At 50.0% G+C, this 21,128-nt stretch overlaps 9 protein-coding genes across 9 annotated transcripts; 3 read left to right on the top strand and 6 right to left on the bottom strand.

Moving 5' to 3' along the window:
- The first annotated feature begins 1,519 nt into the window (after window positions 1-1,519).
- Window positions 1,520-3,040, top strand: M438DRAFT_350422 (uncharacterized protein). Its single transcript, XM_029906625.1, has one exon. The coding sequence runs from the start codon at window positions 1,553-1,555 to the stop codon at window positions 2,927-2,929; it is 1,377 nt and encodes a 458-aa protein (XP_029754637.1). The 5' UTR covers window positions 1,520-1,552; the 3' UTR covers window positions 2,930-3,040.
- On the bottom strand, window positions 2,931-4,699 carry M438DRAFT_307937 (uncharacterized protein). Its single transcript, XM_029902318.1, has 2 exons — window positions 4,229-4,699; window positions 2,931-4,179 (listed from the first exon to the last, which is right to left on the bottom strand). Exons 1-2 carry the CDS (start codon window positions 4,513-4,515, stop codon window positions 3,084-3,086), a joined length of 1,383 nt encoding a protein of 460 aa, XP_029754636.1. The 5' UTR covers window positions 4,516-4,699; the 3' UTR covers window positions 2,931-3,083.
- Window positions 4,700-5,164: 465 nt separating this feature from the next.
- M438DRAFT_370204 (uncharacterized protein) lies at window positions 5,165-6,126 on the bottom strand. The gene is made up of 3 exons (XM_029908164.1): window positions 5,811-6,126; window positions 5,520-5,752; window positions 5,165-5,465 (listed from the first exon to the last, which is right to left on the bottom strand). The coding sequence occupies exons 1-3, from the start codon at window positions 6,079-6,081 to the stop codon at window positions 5,313-5,315; spliced, it is 657 nt and encodes a 218-aa protein (XP_029754635.1). The 5' UTR covers window positions 6,082-6,126; the 3' UTR covers window positions 5,165-5,312.
- A 788-nt stretch (window positions 6,127-6,914) lies between these two features.
- Window positions 6,915-9,032, bottom strand: M438DRAFT_410221 (pantothenate transporter-like protein; the record flags this gene model as incomplete). The annotated part of the gene is made up of 5 exons (XM_029910077.1): window positions 6,915-7,229; window positions 7,285-8,520; window positions 8,575-8,588; window positions 8,639-8,695; window positions 9,017-9,032. 5 exons carry the CDS (start codon window positions 9,030-9,032, stop codon window positions 7,134-7,136), a joined length of 1,419 nt encoding a protein of 472 aa, XP_029754634.1. The 3' UTR covers window positions 6,915-7,133.
- A 615-nt stretch (window positions 9,033-9,647) lies between these two features.
- M438DRAFT_285715 (uncharacterized protein) lies at window positions 9,648-10,754 on the bottom strand (the record flags this gene model as incomplete). Its single annotated transcript, XM_029901552.1, has 1 exon — window positions 9,648-10,754. One exon carries the CDS (start codon window positions 10,752-10,754, stop codon window positions 9,648-9,650), a length of 1,107 nt encoding a protein of 368 aa, XP_029754633.1.
- Window positions 10,755-11,805: 1,051 nt separating this feature from the next.
- On the top strand, window positions 11,806-13,819 carry M438DRAFT_370202 (uncharacterized protein; the record flags this gene model as incomplete). The annotated part of the gene is made up of 2 exons (XM_029908163.1): window positions 11,806-13,235; window positions 13,288-13,819. The coding sequence occupies 2 exons, from the start codon at window positions 11,806-11,808 to the stop codon at window positions 13,817-13,819; spliced, it is 1,962 nt and encodes a 653-aa protein (XP_029754632.1).
- A 163-nt stretch (window positions 13,820-13,982) lies between these two features.
- Window positions 13,983-14,892, bottom strand: M438DRAFT_378888 (Isochorismatase hydrolase; the record flags this gene model as incomplete). Its single annotated transcript, XM_029908857.1, has 4 exons — window positions 13,983-14,129; window positions 14,183-14,313; window positions 14,365-14,433; window positions 14,490-14,892. The coding sequence occupies 4 exons, from the start codon at window positions 14,890-14,892 to the stop codon at window positions 13,983-13,985; spliced, it is 750 nt and encodes a 249-aa protein (XP_029754631.1).
- Window positions 14,893-15,834: 942 nt separating this feature from the next.
- Window positions 15,835-17,937, bottom strand: M438DRAFT_401164 (general substrate transporter; the record flags this gene model as incomplete). The annotated part of the gene is made up of 4 exons (XM_029909516.1): window positions 17,146-17,937; window positions 16,911-17,092; window positions 16,031-16,855; window positions 15,835-15,977 (listed from the first exon to the last, which is right to left on the bottom strand). Exons 1-4 carry the CDS (start codon window positions 17,460-17,462, stop codon window positions 15,835-15,837), a joined length of 1,467 nt encoding a protein of 488 aa, XP_029754630.1. The 5' UTR covers window positions 17,463-17,937.
- A 126-nt stretch (window positions 17,938-18,063) lies between these two features.
- On the top strand, window positions 18,064-20,982 carry M438DRAFT_370200 (uncharacterized protein; the record flags this gene model as incomplete). The annotated part of the gene is made up of 2 exons (XM_029908162.1): window positions 18,064-18,673; window positions 18,722-20,982. The coding sequence occupies 2 exons, from the start codon at window positions 18,064-18,066 to the stop codon at window positions 20,860-20,862; spliced, it is 2,751 nt and encodes a 916-aa protein (XP_029754629.1). The 3' UTR covers window positions 20,863-20,982.
- Between the last annotated feature and the right edge of the window lie 146 nt (window positions 20,983-21,128).

The following is a 21,128-nucleotide window of genomic DNA, read 5'->3' as shown; positions in this document are numbered from 1 at the left end:
CGCCACGACTCATGAGGGAATGACAGATCATGGAAGCCGTGTCATGTTTTTGTCACAATAGCGACCGAATGCATAAGCTCCTTATAGATTTCTATCACTAGGACATATTCTACAATATACTGGCTCCTTATCGCACTAAGATAATTGACGCGAACCTGTAGCGCTACACAATCACGATCCATAGCAGTAAGGACTTTGTGTTCATCATGATACTGGGTTTGAAGTTTAAGCCCGGGTGATCCAGACAACAACAATTTCGAGCTCGATCTTGACAGAGCCTTAGGATATAGCATGATGTCAGGAACATGGAACACTCGTCACACATCTTTCAAAAATCCCCAGGCGAACGATGCAAATAAAGCTCACCGCTGCATCTGCGCGGTGCACCACAAAGGTTGGAAGAAGTCCCTTCAAACCTCTTCTTATTGGCCAGTTCGTTTACACGGGCTCTGACGGCTTTCCACAACTCAACACTTAGGGCAAGCATTCTTAGTCCACGCGTAGTCCTGACTCAAGTGAAACATAAAGCGGTATCGGTAATGATCTCTGCACCGGAAGAGTGAACCGACAGGCCCTATATTCATGCAGCACGATGATTCCAGTTGAGCGATTGGCCGGTTCGTTTGGAAAGTTTTTCGATAGGTCCGCCTTTTTGTTTGATGAAATGCTGCGGAATTGGCCGCGACAGCAGTAAATGACGAGGACTCTGGCTTGGCATGGATGCTATCGGTATAGCACAGCGGTTGATGAATGAGGGATTGACAGATGCCATGAACTCCATGCAGGATGCCAAGGTGAAGGATGTGTGAAAGAAAGTCTTGTTCGCATGTCAAGCTCGGCGAGAAGCAAGTCGTGGCGAAGATGTGGTGTTAGTAAGACCTGAATACGATATAGATCCATGAGATCCGAGGGTTTGAGGGTAAGCGATAAGATACCACCGAGTCGTTCGACAACTGATGGTATCGCGTGGTCGAGAATCGATTCTTGTGCTTGTTCTTTCCCCACGCTTGGCCTTCTTGATCACTCTCCACCTTGCAAATCACACCTCTCCACCACCGAAGCACTCCCATTTGCATGAACGAACGCGAGTCGAGAGACACGAGGCGATTTCCTATCTCAGCGCATGGCTGATGCGCCAACCGACGGGCTTCGGTATCAAAGGTTAAATCACCTATACTATGACTTTGTTCCGAAGAGAAACGGGCCGGCGCCGGCGCATACGTATGCTTTGCTGCGCGAAACAGTGCACACAGCAATGATCGCAGGTTTCTAGTTGTAGCGAGTAGTAACAGTAGGCGAAAAACATGATGGCTGGTTAGTCGGCCGATCACCTCGGCCGCTCTTGCAGGAAATCGATTTCCCGACACTGGAAGCCGTGTCAAAGTGACAAACCATAATCGCAGGGAGCTTTCTCTTTTCGATCCTGCAGCCCCCAAATATACAAAACGCCTTTTCCTTCCCTCTTTGACCCCCCCCCCCCCCCGAACACGATGTCCCGTAATCGGTTCTGGAGAAGTCTACTGATGCATGATAAGAAGGAAGCTCCCAGATTATGACAGAGCCCAAACGCGATGATAGACATAATGTCGATGCCAACAGCAACAATAATACCAACAACACCTCCCCAAGCGACAGATCTGGACGTGTGACAGCAGCTCGTCGACATGGAAACCTCGAGACCATTCGCAAACAACCAGGATGGAAGGAGTTTCCAGAGTGCATACCGCTGGCGATGCGGACGACCAAGAGCGGCAAGGTGACTGAGTTTGGCAACACCAAGCTACGCATCATCGAGCGCGTCGCCGTGCATACCAACTTTGTCTCTGCTCTCACCTATCTCAAGAGCTTGACAGAAGATGGAACCAGGCTGCTGAGTCTCAAAGACTTGGAGCAATGTGCAGCGCACTTCGACAGGTCCAAGAAGGTGGCTTCTAGCCAGCGAGGCTCAAGCTCAGCACCGGCGAGCACATCAGTCAGTCATGCAGACGACGAAGAGCCCAGCTACCACTCGTTGGCTCAACCTCTGGATACCTGGAACCATTTCACGCTCGATCAGTCACCGATGCCCTCCAATGCTGGTCCATCATTGCAACCACTCAAGCGACCAAGCCCAGAGTCCTTCCAAAGCATGTCAGTGTCGCCGGTGGACTGTCATCCAAAGCGACCACGCATGGACACTTTCTTCGACGGCCATAGCGCCGACTTCCTTTTCGACATCAATAGCCAGAACTTGAGCCACACAAACAGTCTCAGTGTTCCAGGATACCAACACCAGGACGACCGCTCGATGCGCGTCCCAACACCAAACCTGCTTTCGCAGTCGCCGTCGCAGAACCCAGCTCGCGCCCTACTGAGCATCCATCCTCACGCAGGAAGCATCTTCTCAAACCTCAACTCCGCCTTTGACGATCTGCTTGCTCGAGTAGAAGACCAGCAACAACTCGTCAAGTCCGCGCTTGATCAACTACGCATGGCCACCAATGGCCTTGAGGTCGCTGCAACAACAAGTACACCAAACAATACCAGCGATCGTGATCTGGAGACGGCTCAGAGAAAAGAAGCACGTGCTCGTCAAGACTTGCAGCAGGCAAGATCAGCAAGAGATGTTATCGATATCCAGTATGGCCACATTGGTACCTCCCTGTCGCGTGCTCTGGTGGGCACTGTGCGAGCCGAGTACACACGGGCTGAAGCAGCGATGAACCGTGCTCAAGCAGATGTCGAGGCTGTGCGGCAGAGGCTTCAAAATGCGAACAACCGAGAGCAGGGGTTGAGGCGAGCGAAAGAGGTTGCAGAGGTTGGAATTGACCAGCTGCAGCGGCAGACGCGCTTTTGGTTGAAGAGACTGGCAGAGGCAGGGGTGAAGCTGACAGATCAGTTGGGCACTTTGCAAGGAAGCGAGGCCGGTCAGGCGACGTCGCAGATGTGAGGGTTGAATACTCTAATAAATGAGAAATGAAGACGACACTGGGACTTGGTGGTAAGAAGGACCTGTAAGAATTGTTTGGAAGTTGTAATCATATTCGATAATGATTCAGACGCATCAAGAAAAGCCCTCACCAAACAGCACGCCCACAAATCGATCACCTTGTCAACAACTGAACATCCCTCCTCACCTCATCAGCGTCGTCAAAGACAAGCCACATCTTCTCATCTAATCCTTTGAAAGCTGTCTCGAAACGCTTGTTCGAATTTCTGTCAGGGTCCAGCGCTCCTTGGATGTCATTCTCATCTGCCACGCGTCGGATATAGATGGCCTTGATCCAGCCAGCATGACGTCTTGCAATCTCGCCGTAGGACTCTGGATCTTTCTGAGTGCTATCTCCGATGCAGAAGAACTGGCGATCAGGGAACCATGTGTGCATCTTCTCAAGCCTGTCCACCTTGTATGTCTTGACGTCGACTGACAGACTGCTGATGAGACCACCCAGATTTTGCCAGGAAGCATCGCGCAGGATCATGGTTCCATCCGGGAAGTGCTCCTTGCGGAAGCTGCGCAAAAATGGATACAGGTTGTAGGGAGAGCCAGAAAGGTAGAAGAAGATGGGATCAGCTAGGAGCTTGACCAAGTCGGTGTAAAGTTCGGGCATTCCTGCAACAGGTGTCGGCGTATCGATGAATGTGGACTTGAGTACAGCGACGGGCGAAAGTGTTCCAGTGATCTTGATCGTGTCGTCAATGTCCGAGATGACTCCCCAACCAGTAGGCTCAGCCAGAACAGTGCGACCAGGAACAGCCCAACAAGGCGGCGAGTCTATGTCAGCCGTGGTGGTGAGCTGTGTACCAGCTGGCGCATCGAAATGCAAGCGGAGCAGATCAGACGAAATGCCTGATGAAGTCGAGGGTCCCAGTGTCTGTGTTTCGACGTCGCCGATGTTGACGCGGATGGTGTGACGAGGAAGGATCGGATTGAGAAAAGGCTCCAACCGCTTCTTGATGGGCGTAATGTCGAGCTTGTCCTTGAGTTCGCCCAAACCCTCTTCTTCACTCGCTGACCCTCTGGCGAGACCAACCAGGCGAGCAATGTCGGCAATAACGTGCGATGCATCGCGGCAGGTCTCGCGCGAGAAGTAGGCGGCGACGTACTCTACTTCCCATCGTGGTGGAGGGAACGGCTCATCGGGAGAGGCTTCGAGGACAGGGTCGGCCTTGTGCTTGTTGACCTTCTTGTCTTGCCCACTGCAGGTAGTCAGTGAGTGTCACAACTTGGCCGAGACAGATCACATACGGTTGAACGCGGTAAGCAGTATTGTCCAGAATCCAGACACTGTGCTGTGTGGGATCTACAGGTCTGGGCTTGGTCCATGGAAAAGTCAGGAGAAGACGGCCGGACAGATCAGGCATAGATTCGAGAAGCTCCTTGGGGATGTCGGGTGAGAAGGGCGCGTCTTTGCGAAGCTGGAAGCTATCGACGACGGTGACGAGAGCGTCCTGAGCAGTTTGCAGCGCAGGGCGCAGGTATGTTTCCAGAGAGCTCATGATGGGGTTATGTAACAAGCTGTTGTTAGGAGTCATAGGAGGGGAAGGGAATCAGAAGACGGGCAGATGAGGAACATGCAGTCGCATGTCGCAGTGTTTGAAGAAAAGGGAAAGAGCAGGCAGCGACAAGCCAAGATTATGAGCATCGCTCATGAGGCAGGAGAGGCATGATGCGGCAACATGTGGCCTCGGCGACCTACATTGAGTGGATCATGTCAATACTGTACGTGGAATAGCTTCAGCTCTGATGCTAAAGCTAGACCGGCTGCAGGCTACATTTTGACACTCGGGATGCAGCGAATGTCGCTCCGTAACAGTTGTGCAGGAGCGGCCAAGAGCTTGGCTTTATGCATTCTGCAGCAGCCCGTGACAGACATGGTCAGAGGTGCCTTCCAGGGCGCATGACAAAGAATCAGCTAAATTCGCAGGCGTCAACGATCAGAGGAGCATCGAAGCAGCGAGTGACAAGGCAGAAGTCAGCGTCGTGGAGAGAACTTGGAAAGGGCGGCAAAAGACCCCGCACGCTCGGCCGAGCCAAGCAAAGCGGGATGCGCCAGTGCGCATCGAGGAATAAGCGTTTCCACCCTTCCGTGTCAATCTTCTTAGAATCTGTCCAACTTTCGAACAACACTTGTCCAGCTTATCGCATCTCGCCCTTCTCTATAATTTTAGTCTTGATCAAATTATCCAGAGAGATCGCGAATTGAGCACCGCTTTCTGTGGCAAGGAGCTCATTATCAAAAGCATTCTGCCTTTTGATAGCTAGTATGCGATCGAAATGGAAGGAAAATGCTAGGTTTAGATCGGAGGACTGCTGAACTGCTTGAACTTCCTTACGCAGGTCCCCACAGTGTGATGCTCTCAATATTGCAAGTGACCGTATCAACACCGACCGTCGATATGACACCAGTAATACTGACGTTAGTCGCACCATTGTAGTTCCAGGGGTTGTCGGTACAGAACCTTGTGTCGTCACCAGTCGCGATCTATCAACATCTGTCAATCGTCTGATTTTCTGCGACAACGGGAACCAGACTTACCAATATCACATCTTCGAAGATGACCGGGCCAAAGTCCCAAGCCCCATACAACTCTGCTGCGAATGGTGCGTCGTTCATCACCTTATCAGCGATAGGGAATGAATTTGTCGCGCTCGCTTCACCGCAATTCTTTTCAATCACGCTGACCCATTCACTACTATCCGTGTTGCGCGTATTGTTGAAGAACAAAACATCACCCTCCGCAGCGCCAAAACCTCCACCCCAAGGTAAACCTAAATCCCCCGATCAGCCCCTTCCTCACCTCTTTTGCTTTAACGCAGTAACACTTACTGGGGTTTGAACAACACCAACCACTACCAAACCACCAACCTCCAGACCTGCCATCAAGAACATTTTGGTATACCCCTGAGTTATCGGTGCTTTGAAGACCGGGCCAGAGATAATTTGTCGCTGCTTCGTGGATTGCAGGGACGATCATGTTGCCTGATTGAGAAATGAATTCTTGTCCATCTGGAGTTGTGAAAGCGACGAAATGCCAATCTTGAGCAAGGGTGGTTGTAGCTGCAGCGAGTAGCAGGAGAGGTAGTTGTGAAAGCTTCATGGTGTATTTAATCGGTCAATGTGTAGCGATGATAATGATCAAAACAGACGGCGGCAACTTCAAAAGAGCAGAGAAGAAAAGACAGAGAAGAGAAGTTACCGGCTTGTATATACTTGCGGGTTTGGCCAGACCCGTCGTGCCCTATAGACAAAGTTCTCGTGTATAACGTCGTGTATAACGATGTTTCTCCTGTACGAACATATATAGCCGTTTGTTCTGCCGCATTACTGCAAACAAAACTTACAAAATTCAGCGGTGCATTTGATCATAGTCACTGGACATTTGATCTGTATCAGGAATGATTGAGATCAGCAGCAGTTGCGGCGACGTCAATTATGGCCAGCTAGGCGTGCTGATCCATCAAGTCATTGGAGTCGTGAGGTACACTCCGTCCAGAGGGCACCTGCGATCACCACTCGAGCAAAACAATTGATCTTGTGCGACCAGTCAAGATTGATGTCGAAATAAGGTAGAGGATAAGGTATAGACGGCGATGAGATTGCCGCAAGTGGGAGTAAGCGAGGACCACGACTTTTGGCAACCGGGAAGAAAAAACTACAACTTTACCACATCTCTCCTTTCTCATACGACGATTCAGACATAATCATCAGATTGCAAGATGCTTTGACATAATCATCAGATTGCAAGATGCTTTTTGCTCAGATCTGTCGCTGGTCTCTGAGAGCACTCAATCTTCCGGGCTCTCTCCTGATCAACCCAACAATTATGGAAGCATCACGACTTTTGATAGATATTGCGGTGCCCTTCTCGGTGCGTGAGAACCAGGTTTGAGTCCAATATTCTAGTGAGCTGGTACAATGGTCAGGGTGGTTGATCGAAATGCAAGTTGCAAGATGTTTTTGTGATTAGCGACCCTTCCGACGCTCGCAACTTTTGGCCATCGAGCTTGTAGATTCGCCTCGGCAAAAAATGTTATGTACATCGATCAGATGTGCGTCAGACTTGCTCCTCGGTTGTTTCTGGCTCGTCCGTCATGTCCCGAACGCCCGTGTACTGGCTAATGATACACTACCATTCCTTGATGACTCGTATCAACCGATCTTGGTCATTCGCCGTTCAGACACGACCTCTCCCACGGCTTCATCATCGCTGTTGTTAAATTGGCTACTCTTTGTTTTTCCGTCAAGCTAGAACAGCGTCAGCATGACTTTCAGTTCTCAAGAGATGATTCAATGAACTTACCCTCTTCACCCCAAACGCGACTGCAACGTAAGCGAAGCAAACAACAACCATGGTGATCGCTCCCTTCTTCCAGTAGGGTACATCGGTTGCAGGGTAGATCACGATACCCCAAAAAGTGTACAGCAATAAGCCACTCATACTCATGGTATACAATACGACAGATCGCACAGCATCGTCTCCGAGTCTTTGCAGTATCGAATTGGCCCAGCCGTACATGACGGGGTTGACGATGAAAGACGTGGCACTGAGGTAGTGTGCAGTAAAGACCCCTGCGTCGGTGAGATGAGGTTGCAAGAGAAGGATGGCAGTGATAAGTTGCATTGCAGCAGCGAATACGACCATCGGGATACGCTGCCCAGTTTTATCGATGAAGATACCAGCACAGATTTGCGAGACAATTGCAACTGCTTGAATGCCAAGAGGGTATGTCGTAATAGCTGTTTGAGTAAATCTAGCTCTGTTGTGCTTGAGCCAGAGCAGGAACATGCCTTGAAAGGCAAAAGCTTCGAGCATTCCGCCAACAACAGACAAGCCGGCCAGTATGTAGATGTAGGGCGATTTGAGCACCTTTGGCAGCAGAGTCCTCCAGTGGATATCGTGGCTGTCGAGCTTCTTGACCGGCAGTCTTTCCACGGCAAGTTGGACTTCCTCCCTGCTGAGATAGGACGCCTTTGTGGTCTCCGGCAAATCGGGGAAGAAGAAGAATCCAAAGACGCCGACAGGAATACCCATCAAACCATTGATAAGAAACACCCACTGCCAACCTTTGAGACCGCTATTGCCATGCAGAGACTGATTCATAGCAGTCATCATAATACCTGCAAAAAGACTGCCTAGCTGACCAACAGCTGTAAAGATGGCAGCTCTCTTGGAGAGTTCAGAAGGCTTATACCACGAACCAAACACGTACATGCTGCCGGCATAGATGCTGGCCTCCAAGAAACCCTGGAAGAACCGAGCAGCGCAAAGCCCTTCGTAAGTCTTGCATGCCGCCAGACACATTGTGACCCCAGACCACAAGACCAGATTCAATGGCAGGTAGATGCGCGGCGCAATTTTCTGGATGAGCAACGCGTGAGGGATATGACCCACGACCGAGCCGGCTGAGAACATGGACAGAAGAATACTGTATTCATTGGCGACGAGACCCAAGTCCTCGCGTAGTCCGGAAACGTATGCGTTGGGGAAGGCTTGACAGTCGAGATAGTTGAAGAAGTAGCACGCACAGCAGTAGGTCTGGAAATTGTCAGAGAGAAATCAATCATGAGGTGGTGTGGTTGACTGTTGTACCATCACAAAACAATCTGTCAACAGGTCAGAGGTATTTGATGAGTAGTGCTTGGAGACAACGAACCAAGTTTCATCACGAGCTTTCGCTCCATGCCATTCTTCTCGGAGGAGGGATCTTTCCCTACGTCGAATTGTCAGATGTATCATACTAACAGTCGCAATCTTCTTAAGCTTGCATTGCTTCATGCAAAACGCCCATCAGAATGCAAGATGTTCTCTGAGTCGAGTGCCATATCCAGTGAGAGTGAGAGATTATCGCATTCTCTCTCAACAATCGCATTATGATGAGAATCTTCGTGCCCTCAAGTGATGGGATTGAGGCCCTAGCATGGTAAAGGAATGCCGGTCTCATGTAGATGATCTTGGAAGGGAAGCAGCATAGGAAAAACAAGACGTGATGAGAAAGAAAGACATCCTGTAGACTAGGAATAACACGACTTACGGTTCAAGAAATTCATGTTGCAGTCAAATAATAACGATGATTAGGTGTAGTCAGATGAAGGTTATCAGATCAGATGGAGAGATTGATAACGGGACTTGATCCGAGTTTTGTCTCTTATGAGGCTGAACTTTTGACTTCTCGACTACATCTCATCTAGTGGCTGAGTCGCTGGGCATCTTACAGAGATCTTTCGACCCCCTGTAGAGAAACTCGAGGTTGGGTGTGAAAAAGCGACAACCAGTCTTGGCTGTTGCTCAAGAGAGTTTTGTGGCGCTTGGATGGTGTAAAACAGCCGACGAATGATCAACGCGGAAGGATGAGTTACTTTATAATTGCACGTCGGAGACGAACACCACGAGATGGAATGTTGTTGTGTCTCTTGAGGGCAGATAACAAGCGCTGCGTCAGATCTGATAATCCAGGTTTCGATGCTATCTCGAGAGATCTCCGAAGCCCCATCAAATGTACCCAAGAACGCCGTGTACTTGGCGCTCGGGCAAGAACGGACGAGTCCGAGAACATCTCACTCATTATGGAAAGCTGGCTATCATTCTTCAGGAACGACGACTTTCCGATCTCGGTAAGTGCTGGGCCTGGAGAAAGACCATTAGGTCCTCCTGGTATAGTCATATCATCCGTGACGAATAGTGGTAAACTCCAAGACGAGGAAAGCAAGATATCCAATCAGCATTACCATACCAGCAACACGACTCCATCGAGCGCCAAACCATACAGTAAGTGCCATGAAAAGTGTCGAGCCCACGAGTACGCCAAGTTCAGCGATGTTGATTGTGTCATTGTCGACAGTGCCTGCGGTGCCGACCCACAACACGCCCATGCATAGACTGAGCAGGAAGATGTTGCTTCCAACAGCATTCGCGACCAGGATACCGGTTCGATTGCGACTACCACTGACCACAGCGACGAACTTCTCAGGTAAGGTAGTCGCGATGGAGAGGAAGACGACCCCAAACAGTACGTCTGAGAGACCAGTTTGATCAGCTATGGTTGATGCGGCGCTGGATAGGACAAAACTGCTCAAGACTATCGCTAAGAAGCCGAAGACCAGGGATGCCACATGGTACGATGTGCTATGCTTATGCTGCCGAACGATAGAGAGTTCCTGTTGTGCTTCCAGGAGAGGAGTTGTCGAGTTGACTTGCGCTCGAGAGATCGAAGTAACCTCTTCCTCGTCATCTTCACTGTCAATACTTTCACCCTCGCTTTCGCTGTCGCTGTCTGATTCCGGCGCAGTCAAGCGGCCCTTCACAATCAGATACGCGACTGAGGCGACATAAACAACAAACACAACAATCAAGATGACACCAATGGTTCTTGTTTGATCAAGAGAATCCCATTGAACCAGTCCAGTAAAGAGCAACGTAAGAAGAAACAGTATCAAAGTATAAGTCTTGGCACTGGCATCGAAAGTGATCAGCTCCTCCTGATTGCGGAAGATGAGACCCAGCGAAAAGGCGCCCAGGATGTTCGAGATGCCAGAGCCGACAATATTTCCAATGGCAAGTGAAGGGCGATTTTGCAACATGCAAGAAATCGCCACGGCCAGCTCCTCCCATTCTGCGCCGGCGGTCAATAGGCCAATGACAGCCTCGGGTATGCCAGTCCGGTCAGCGACGACAGCAGTATGGTCAACGAACTTGTCGGCTCCAAATTCGAGCACGAACAAAGCGCAGATGAAGCTTGCGACATTGTATGATATTATCCCCGCATCGGCCATGTGAGAGGTACTCGAGTACAGAGGTATTGCTGTGGGGTGATTGAGAGAAGTGACCATGGGTCCGCAGCGTGGACAGAAAGTCTTTCCCGGCTGGCCAAAAGTCGCGGTTGCCCCTTCCTGAACGTCTCCCGAAACTCCACCTTTCTCTCCCATTGACAACCGACAACATAGCGATACTGACACATCAGCAATCGGTGCGAAGTAGACATCGAGGTAGTCCTAGCTATCCGCAGTAGTCAAACTGGCAGCGCAAGTGGCGACGATAGAGCGCTTTTCCCCTCTGGTTTACCTGCCACCTGGTTCTCCTACTCCTAAAACAATATCCACACCTGGTACGAACACCACTTTGATTGTGATGATAGCATATCTTTCATTGGTATTTCTTCCTTGACCACACCAGAGCGTTCGGAATGAGTCGTCCTTCGATTTCTTTGTAAAGGACAAGCTGGAGCAAGACAATTTCACTTCCAAGATTGCTCAAGTAACATTGATATTGGAAGGATGCAAAACAATGTTCGGAGCCGCCGAGATGAATTGTACGACCGTTAAGGTACCGAGGACTGCATATGTGGGGTGACCGTTTGGCAACTACCCTTCTTCGACCATCTGTTGTTTCTTACAAATTCCCATGGGATCTTGACGTCTAATCAGTCTCGAATCATTGAAGTCTTCAGACTTCCACATGATATGTCCTACAAGTTTGGTATCCTGGGGCTCAGCGGCTCAATACATTGATTCGCTGATGTTCATTCAATCCTCCTTTTGGTCTCGACTCCGTAACGGTAGCTGAAAAACGGTCATCTTCTTAGAGGTTTACCACGATACATGTCTCAACGACTAGACATATCCTGTATACCAATCAAGCCACGAGTATGCATCGACAAGCTGAATATGCCTGCTTCGTTAGGCCCCCTGCGTATAGGCGTCACTAGGAGTAGTCACATCGGAGATAAATTGAGGTCTGCGCCCGAATATCTGCACCTTCCATTCACTTTTCGAGGTCGATATCATTCTCTCTCATCAAGACTATATTTTCATCAGGATCGGAAAGATGGGGGCCGCTCTTTCTTCGCCTCAGCTGGGTAATGGGTTAGTGTCTGTTGATAGCAGCTCTAGCACGCCTGTTGTGCCCTTTGTCACAGCCTTTTCAGTGGCTTCCACCGACACCAACTCCTTCGGATTCTCAGCCACCATGACAGATGCCGGTTACAGTGCTCATATCCGGTACACAGATTCTGCACACGCTGTATCGACTTTGGATTGCTCCATTGCGGCTTACTCGACTGATCATAATACTGGTGGATTCGCTGAAACCACGACTTATGGCAGTGTCTTATGCCCAGTCGCCAACATCGAGATTGGCACTGGTACTATGTTCGTCACAATCGATGTTGATCCTCTCGCCTATACAGGTTGGGAACCGGGAACATATGCGATTTACGTCGGACCATCTACGGCCACGACTACTGGTGATATCACGGTCAGCACGGCCGTCGTCCCCGGTCAGATAACCTATCTGGCCACTGAGACTTCGACTGTGTACCGCACCACGAAGACTGTCGCAGCTACGACTACACTTACTGGTGCTTATGCCGCGAGTCGTTGCACCAGTGTTTCAGAATCGACCCCAACGACTTTGCTGAAGACAACGGTAAAATCTTCGTCAACAAGGATATCAAGCTTGAAGTCATCCACGAGCGCATCTAGCTCAAGCAAAGTTCTGTCAGGAAGCTCCTCGACACAGAAAGCTACTACGAGCTCTGTCAAGTTGACAGTGTCATTGAAGTCCAGCTCGACCTCTAAAGCTTCCATGTCTTCACAAACTTCCAACTCCAAATCGAAATCTAGCAGCTCCAAAAGTTTATCGAGGTCTACCACATTTTCAACGTCCAGAATCACATCTTCACCGCCATCTTGCAACACTGGAGCTATCGTGAGGTCACTATCAAGCTATCCTCCGCTTGCAAGTCATCTCTGCCAAGAAGTTATTAGCAGAAAGCGTGCATTCCCTGCTTCAATCTCTGTGTTTCCGGATTCTCAGTTGTCGAGTGCTTGCTCTTGTTATATGAAGCCCACTGCAATCGCGGCTTCAAGTACAAAGAAGAGTTCTTTGTCCAAGAGACAAGACATGAGCGTTGATCAGGCGTCGATTCCTACCAGCACTCCAAGCACTACGCATACTTCACTAGCACAAACCTCCACAGAAGTCGCGGATGATAGCGGATTCACTACTTCTGAGGGACCTACGGTAGAGACTCCGAGTACCACTCCGCTGGCTTTGGAGATCTCGACCTCCAGCACGGTCTCTTCTTCGTCTCCATCCACAGAGAGCTCAACTTCTGATACAGTTATTTCTTCATCTTCTCCTACGACAACACTTTCATTCCAAGCAGATGTGACTTCTGTCTCAGGTTATGGTCCGCCCACTGCTTACTCTATCTCCACTACCACGCTGTATAAATCTACACAAATTGTATATTCGTAAGTCTACTTATCAAGACCGTCCTGACAACATAGACTAACTTGGACACAGGACTGCTCAGCCAAAAGTTTCGTCTGCAACCACCATTACCATCAGCAGTGCTACTTTGACTGTCAGTGGAAGCTCGGTCGTAACCGTAGACAAACGTACCCAACCCACAACCTGCGTTGGCAACTCCGATACCGTCACTCTCTCGGCAAGATCACTCAGCTGCGACAATCTGAAATTACACACCACATTCCTCTGGGTGATGATGGGAGCACCCTTCGACTTCTGCGCCTACTATTTGACCGCTAATCGCAACACCTCTCCGCTTTCCGAGATGAGCGCCAGCACTCTGAAAGATACTTGCAACTGTTTGATACAACACAAGACTTATCCATTACCTGTATTCAAGGATCAGGCTTCGTTTTCGCCAAAGAGCAGTCGGGTGTGTAAGCAAGATGTTGGCAAACGAATCAGTGCGCTTTTCCAAGAGTCGGATGTGTTTTGCAAGTTCTATACTAGTACTGCGAGATCAGTTTCGCCGTTCATTGGGGTTTCTCCTGCTGAAATATTTGCGGGATGCAAGTGTTTGGCTTAGAGCATATATTGTTGGGCGCTGCTACTTGAATACTTCCATAAGCGAAGAGTCATCTTCCATCTCCAGTATCGTGTCAAAAAACTTGACTCTGAAACCGCGAGTAAAGCAAAACCGCGTATCACAGTCCGAAGTGCAGGATGGCTATACCACAACTCTCGAATCCTCATACCTTATCCAACTCCAAAGATCCGTTCGCAGACGAGATGAGCTCAAGCTCTCCCGGTGCAATTGAACCATTTTGAATGGCTGCCGCATGACTTCTTGCGATGTAGCCGTAGGCAGGATAGTAAGTATCCAACCAAGGCAGTATCTAGCAACTTTAGCTGCTGCTCAGACGTAGCTGACTCAGAAACATTGACTTACAGTGGTGATGCCAGGTTCGAAGGTCCAGTTCTTCATGAGGTCGCAGACGATGTAGAAGAGCGATACAATGTTGACGCCGGCTTGACGCATCCGATCGTTGCTTATATCTCTTATCAACTCGGTAGTTGTGCCTTGGAAAAGAATGTCAGTTCGAACCTGCAGGTGCTAGGTCGATCACTTACCGCTAGCCTCGACATTGGCCCAGACGCTATAACCTTCTTCCCGAAGAGCCAGAGCCAGGAAAGTGGTGCCTAAATATGAATCAGTCAAGCTAGAGGGGGACAAGTGGTAGATAAAAGATACATACAAACGTCAGTGACTATTCCTCCAACTATAATCTGAGTTCTGTTGGTCGCACGCACGGCATCTCTGAAATGCTCGTTGTCCCAAGCGCTGACTTGACCATTACGTTGGATCAAAGGCGCATCAGGATACATCTCCAGAATCTCCTTTGGCAAAGGTCCATTAGGTCCGTTCTGAGCAGAAGTGGTCAAGATGACAGGTATATCGAAGATCTGTCCGATTGCAGCGTGAGCCAGCAAGTTGCGCTGGTAAAGAGTCGGATCGAAGTCTCTTGCAAGACCGTACAAGCCAACTTGAAGATCGAGGATGAGGAGAACAGCTTTGTCGATTTCGAGACGCTCCCATGGCACCTTGTCGGCGAAGATGGGAGTGAACAATGTTGCGAGCGCAAGAGAAAACAACTTCATGTTGGGCAAAATCTTTTTGTGCGAGGTCTATCTTTCAAGCCTTCTTCACTGGGGATCTTATACCTCCTTCTTTTTGCCAGAATACATGAGGGGTAAATTGGGGACCCTTGAGCAAAGACACAAAAGGTGTCACAATCAAAGGTTGCCACGTTCCGGGGGTCGAACCATCTTGGTGGACTTTTCGCAACCGGTGCCACGGTCTGACATGCATGAATGCCTCCTCTCCTTTTGGAGGTGGAAGTATGGTTCGGCAGGGGGGACCTTGATCATGGGCATCAATATTGGCAATATTGAGGCACTGAGAAAAAAGCAGAGCGTATCATGACTTCTTTGGTGGTGAAGAAAAAGCGGTGCGCTATATGTGTTCCAAGCCACCGCCGAATTGCAGTCCGGAGGACACACCATTTTGTCAGACTTTCTAGTTGTATGTATAATTGATCTTGACTCGACAGACGTCGCGAACGTTGAGCGTTTGGCGAAAACCCGAGTATAGAAGCGAAGAAACCAATTTGGTGAAGTTCGGATAGATGCCATGAGGTATAGACGAACGACACGAAGAGAGATCAGACGAGAATACAGGGGCTGACAGACGTTTACAGATGGAAGCCCTGCACACAAGGCCGTCAGCAAGAATCTGCGTGCAACTTGCATGAACGAAGCAAGCCTAAATCTGCCACAAGAGCGTCTACTCGGGTACATGCGCTCTTTGCTTGGCATGGTGACCAGGGTTTGCGGCTACCTCATTCTGGACAAACGATACTTTACTTTACTATGAGAGAAGCGGTTCTGCCGAAAGATGCAGGTAAGCCTCAGTGGGTTGTAGAAAGCGAGCTTGTATTGTGGTGACTCGATTGGAGATCTTATCCTGAACCTTGATATGATTGCAACAAATCGTTCTCAAAAGGACAATGCAATCAGATCATTGGACCAAATACGAAAAGCTTAGTACTTGACAACCTCCTCGTGCGTCTCAGTGCCATTCTTCTCCATGGCGATAGCAGCGCCCTTGGGATCCTCAAGAGCATGGGGTACCAACTGGTCACCGAACAACTCATCCATCTGCTCCAGAGTCTTGCCCTTGGTTTCTGCGAGCGCTTGGTTAGTACCATCTCAGGTCTAGAGGCAGATTCAAACTTACCAGGGTAGAAGAAGATGTAGCAAAGCATGGCAATGATGTTGAACACAAAGAAGACGTAGAAGTAGCGGAAGCCAATCGAGTCGAGTGCCTGAGGAGTGAATTGTGCGAAGATGAGGTTGAGTGTCCAGTTGGTGAATGTGGTAGTGGCATTTCCGAAGGCTCTAACCTCAACAGGGAAGATCTCGGCAGGGTAGACCCACGAGATGATACCCAACGGAGTGTAGAAGAGAGAGAAGACAAAGTTCATGGCTACCATAGCACGAAGCATGTTGCCGTTACTAGGATTCAGGTGCTGAGACATAGCGGCGTTACAAACAAGAGCGGCTCCGAGACCTGCAGCGGAGATAATAAGAGGCTTGACACGACCGAAACGCTCGAGTGCCCATAGACCAATGGTACAATAGACAATGGACAATGATCCACTGATACCGATAATCATTAGCGAGGTGGAGTTGTCGATACCAAGGATCTTGTAAATCTCAGGTCCGTAGTAGTTGATGACATTGATGCCACTGAGAGGTCCAAAGGCTTGGACACCACATCCGAGAAGGAGACGCTTGCGCCAGCTGGCCTTGGTGAAGATTGTGCTGACAGAGGTCGAGTTGTTGATGCGATCCGCTTCGATTACATCCCTGATCTCACGGAATTCGAGCTCGATACGCTGATCAGTCTCTGCAGTTCCGTCGTGGTGGAGCTTTTGCAGAACAGCTCTGGCCTCTTCCCATCTGTCTTTCTCGCACAGCCAGCGAGGACTCTCTTGCAGGAACCAGATACCAGAAACCAGAATGACGGCGGGAATGCACTGGAAAGCAAGAGGGAAACGCCCTGTTCTCGGCGTTAGTATTTTGCGAGGAAGCGCCTTTGTTTGAGTCTTGCTTACATGAAAAGGGTCCCTTGACGTGCTGGCATCCATATCCAATCCACTGAGCAGCGAAGAAACCCCAAGACAAGAACCATTGGAGAGCACCAGAGAGGGCGCCTCTGTACTTGGACTCGGAAATCTCAGCAGCATACATGGGGATAGTAGAGGTAAGCATGCCAACAGCAGCTCCGGCGACAAATCTGCAACGTGATGTCAGAACAGTGTTGTCTGGACTAGCCTCAAAGTATCTCACCTTCCAACCATAAGCATGGCCATGTTGACAGCTGCGGCTTGGAGAACACAACCGATCAAGGAGACAATGGAGCCTGCAGCAATGGTCCTCTTTCTGCCCAGACGGTCGGCGATGACCATGTTGATAATCGTGCCAAGAACAGCACCGCCTTGGAATGTGGACACAATGCCACCAGTGACCGTGCTGTTTGGGTCGTTGAAGTATTCGATGAACTGGGGGAAGGAAATGACTCCTCCGATGATACCGGAATCATAACCAAAAAGGAAACCTCCGATGGCGAGGAAGGCACTCGACAAGATGACAGTTGCTTTGCCCATGATGACTGATCGATGAGTCGGTCGCGAAGATGCTGTTTTTTCTGAGTCCTGGGGAAGGATCTACAGGTCCTTATATACACATGCATGGTCTAGTCCACCCTTCTCCACACCCCAGCCCGGGGTATGTGCCATGGGGAACAACGGCAGATCGTGGCGAGTACAGTGAGAGGTTCCGAGTGCAAACTTACTGGCGTTGATCATGAGACGTTCAACGACTCGCTCTACAACAAGGGATGAGAAGTTAATTCTGTTTGATTCGGCCGAGATTGAAAGCGCAAGGTAGGGTTCTGTCTTGTATTCATACTGCGAAGTGAGGGGAGCCCTAAAAGCACCTCCAGAAGAGGACATGGCGTCGGTGCATCTCTTGCGAGGTTCGTTAGTCGCGAACGGTTCGCTGCATCTCGCGCGAAATCATGCCCGTAGTCGGCATATCTTCGAACCGGGGTTGCCGACCGTGCCTTCTTGTGCACTTTCCTTAACATGCGGCCATGGCGTGCGGAGAGCAGGAAGAAAGGTCCTTCTGGTTCGCTCTTTCCCTTGCTGTCGCTTCACGGCAGATCCCCCGCATTTCGGCAATCATTCTCGGCCACCAACCGCGGCCATGAAAGTCGCGAGCTGCGGCATCCACGGTTTTCACGAAACCATCGGTCTCGACGTTGACCAAATTCGCGTCTTTTGGACTCTTGAGAGCGATGAGTATGCTGTACAGACCGCATATCGGGTCGTAGTTTCGACCTCCAAGCGTGATCTCGCAGACGACGGCTCGATCAATCCCAACGCTACCTGCGATTCCGGCAAGGTCGCGAGCGACGAGCAAAGGAACATCTTGTGTAAGCCGGACGATGGCTTTCGGTCCACATGCAGTTATTATTGGAGAGTGACTGTATGGGATGAGCATGACGTCGCGACTCAATCCGATGTGCAGACCTTCTTTACTGCATATCCTCGGTCGCAGCTACTGCCGCCCTATTCCATGAATCAAAAGTATATGCCACATTCGAGTCTGATCTTTCGCACGTGGTTCGAAGACATTGAGAATAAGTGGAAAGCTGTATGGATCGGAGACGGTGGTGATAAGCCATTGTATCTTCGCAAAGGCTTCAACCTGGCTCGTAAGCCCTGCAAAGCCATCGCACTTGCGTCTGGCCTCGGACATTTTGATCTTCATGTCAACGGGCAGCCTGCTTCTGACCATGTCATCGATCCTGGGTGTAAGTGATGTCGCATCACAAAACAGAATTTTATGCTAAACCTTACAGGGTCCAACTACCATCGCACTGTGCAGTACGTCGGGTATGACCTGACAGCACACATTGACGCTGGAGACAACGTCCTCGCGGCACACTTGGGCAACGGCTTCTACGCTGGTAGTGGTACTGAGGAAGATCGCTTCTTCTGGCCAATGTACGAAGACAATACCTACGTTCGTTACGGAAACGAGCTATGCTTCTTCGCTGAGCTTCACCTGTTCTACGAAGACGGCACACACGACATCATGCATACCGATCCCTCTTGGAAGGTACGAAAGAGCGCGACAACTCTCGCAAATATTTATGCATCCGAGACACACGATATGCGGCTATACCCTTCTGGCTGGACATCTCCTAGTTTCAACGAAGCCGAGTGGGTATCCGCGAAGCCTCTTACAGGACCTCGTGGACTTCTTCGCTATCAAAGTCAACCGCCTGTCGTTTTGCACGACAAGCTCGAACCCGTTTCCACGACTACTCCACGTCCTGGTGTCGTCTGCTTCGACCTTGGACAGAACGCCTCCATCATGCTTCATCTCGCTGTAGAAGGCCCAGCCGGATCTGAGATCATAGTACGATATTCAGAAACAGCGAACGAGGATGGCACGGTGTTGATGCCTGATCCATTGTTCAAGGACTTTGAAACAAAAGTCTACTGCAAGATCTACTTGGCCGGGACCGGGGCTCCAGAGAATTGGCGACCCGACTTCTCATTCACTGCTGCTCGTTACATCCAGATCGAAGGTGTATCGACGGAGGAAGGACTGGGACTGCCTGTGGTCAGATCAATCCACGGCAGGCACATCTCGTCTGCTTCTACCCGTGTTGGCTCCATGAAGACAGACAAAGAAGACGTCAATGCACTTATCAAGGCCTCGCATTGGTCGCTGTCGTCAAACATCTTCAGCTACCACACGGACTGTCCCCAGATCGAGAAGTTTGGTTGGCTCGAAGTGACTCACTTGCTAGCTCCTGCGTCGCAATATGTCTTCGGTATGGAAGCTCTGTACACCAAGATCATATACGACATGATCGATGCTCAAGAGCCGAGTGGTCTTGTTCCGACGATGGCGCCGGAGATTAGGTATATGTGTGGACCTCTGCACGACACTATCAGCTGGGGTGGGGCACTTTGTCTCTTGCCTGAGCTGCTAGTTAAGTACTATGGTTCAACTTGGGTGATACCTCAAGTCTACCCTGCCGCTGTTCGCTACATGGACTATATGAAATCAAAAGAGCGCCTCGGAGGTTTAATCGAGCACGGTCTCGGTGATTGGGGACGCGATATCGCATGGGGCAACCTTCAAGCCAACATCGAAACAGCATACTACTACAAATGCCTCCAAAACACCGAGATGATGGCACGCCACCTCGGCCGCACTGAGGAAGCAGAAAAATATAAGACCTGGGCCGCTCGTGTCTACGATGTCTACAACAAAGAACTCCTCATCACCGACGACGAATCTCTCCCATACACCTACTACACCTCCCGCGACAACATTGGTCAGCGCGACTGTCAAGCTGTAGCTCAAGCTTACGCATTGCAGTTCAACATGGTCCCTGCAGAGCACATCCCCTCAGTCCAACAAGCTTTCCTCGCCTCCGTCTCAGACAACCGCATTCGCTCCGGCGAACTCGGTCTCAAATGCATCTTCGAAACCCTCATTGACCTCCAACGCCCCGATATCGTGCTCGCAATGGCGAGACAAGAAGAACACCCCAGTTACATGCGTTTCCTTCGCAAGGGTGAGACCACATTCCTCGAGTTTTGGCAAGACGAATGTAGATCGAAAAGCCATGATTTGTTCTGCACTATTCATGAGTGGTTTTATGCTGGGGTGTTGGGGATCAGACCTGTGGGAGACGCGTATAGAACATTTGTGGTCAGACCGCCTCATGATTCTGAGTTTAAGGATGTGGAGGGATTTGTGGACTGTCCTTATGGTCGCATTGCGGTGAAGTTCAGTCAGACTGCTGAAAAAGTGGTGCTGAATCTCACTGTGCCTGTTGGGACTGAGGCCTCGATTGCCATTCCAGAGAACTTCGGGTCTTCGGTCAAGGTGCTCCGAAGTGATCAGGAGGTGATGGCAGACCAGTTGGGGCAGACTCTGAAGTTAAAGAACGGTGGCTACTCTATAGAGTTTCGCTGAAAGTTGATCTGTATATACTTCGCTCTTGTGAGCCTCGAACATCACTTTGAATATCCTACCCCTCAATGAACCTTGTGGCGCATCATGTTACTCGTATCTCCAAGCGTCTCAGACGGGGGCTAGAGCGCTTGCTTTACATCTAGGCCCTGCATGAACAGAGGGCAAGAACCCAATCCGACTCACAGCAGCGCTTCTCCGATGAGATGGGTTTCGATTTCAGCAGTGAGACATCCGTCAGCATGGTAAATCCACAAATACAACAACTC

This window comes from Aureobasidium pullulans (genome assembly GCF_000721785.1).
Source record: "Aureobasidium pullulans EXF-150 unplaced genomic scaffold scaffold_51, whole genome shotgun sequence".
NCBI classification, from domain to species: domain Eukaryota; kingdom Fungi; phylum Ascomycota; class Dothideomycetes; order Dothideales; family Saccotheciaceae; genus Aureobasidium; species Aureobasidium pullulans.
Note: the sequence above shows the minus strand (reverse complement) of the source record. Positions and strands in the feature narration are given on the sequence as shown.

Coding starts and splice junctions, on each gene's coding strand:
- M438DRAFT_350422 (XM_029906625.1), top strand. CDS start 1,553: ATGACAGAGCCCAAACGCGATGATAGACATAATGTCGATGCCAACAGC.
- M438DRAFT_307937 (XM_029902318.1), bottom strand. CDS start 4,515: ATGACTCCTAACAACAGCTTGTTACATAACCCCATCATGAGCTCTCTG. Junction 4,180..4,228: donor ACTGCTTACCGCGTTCAACC/GTATGTGATCTG, acceptor GACTACCTGCAG/TGGGCAAGACAAGAAGGTCA.
- M438DRAFT_370204 (XM_029908164.1), bottom strand. CDS start 6,081: ATGAAGCTTTCACAACTACCTCTCCTGCTACTCGCTGCAGCTACAACC. Junction 5,753..5,810: donor TTGGTGTTGTTCAAACCCCA/GTAAGTGTTACT, acceptor CGGGGGATTTAG/GTTTACCTTGGGGTGGAGGT. Junction 5,466..5,519: donor TCTTCGAAGATGTGATATTG/GTAAGTCTGGTT, acceptor AGATGTTGATAG/ATCGCGACTGGTGACGACAC.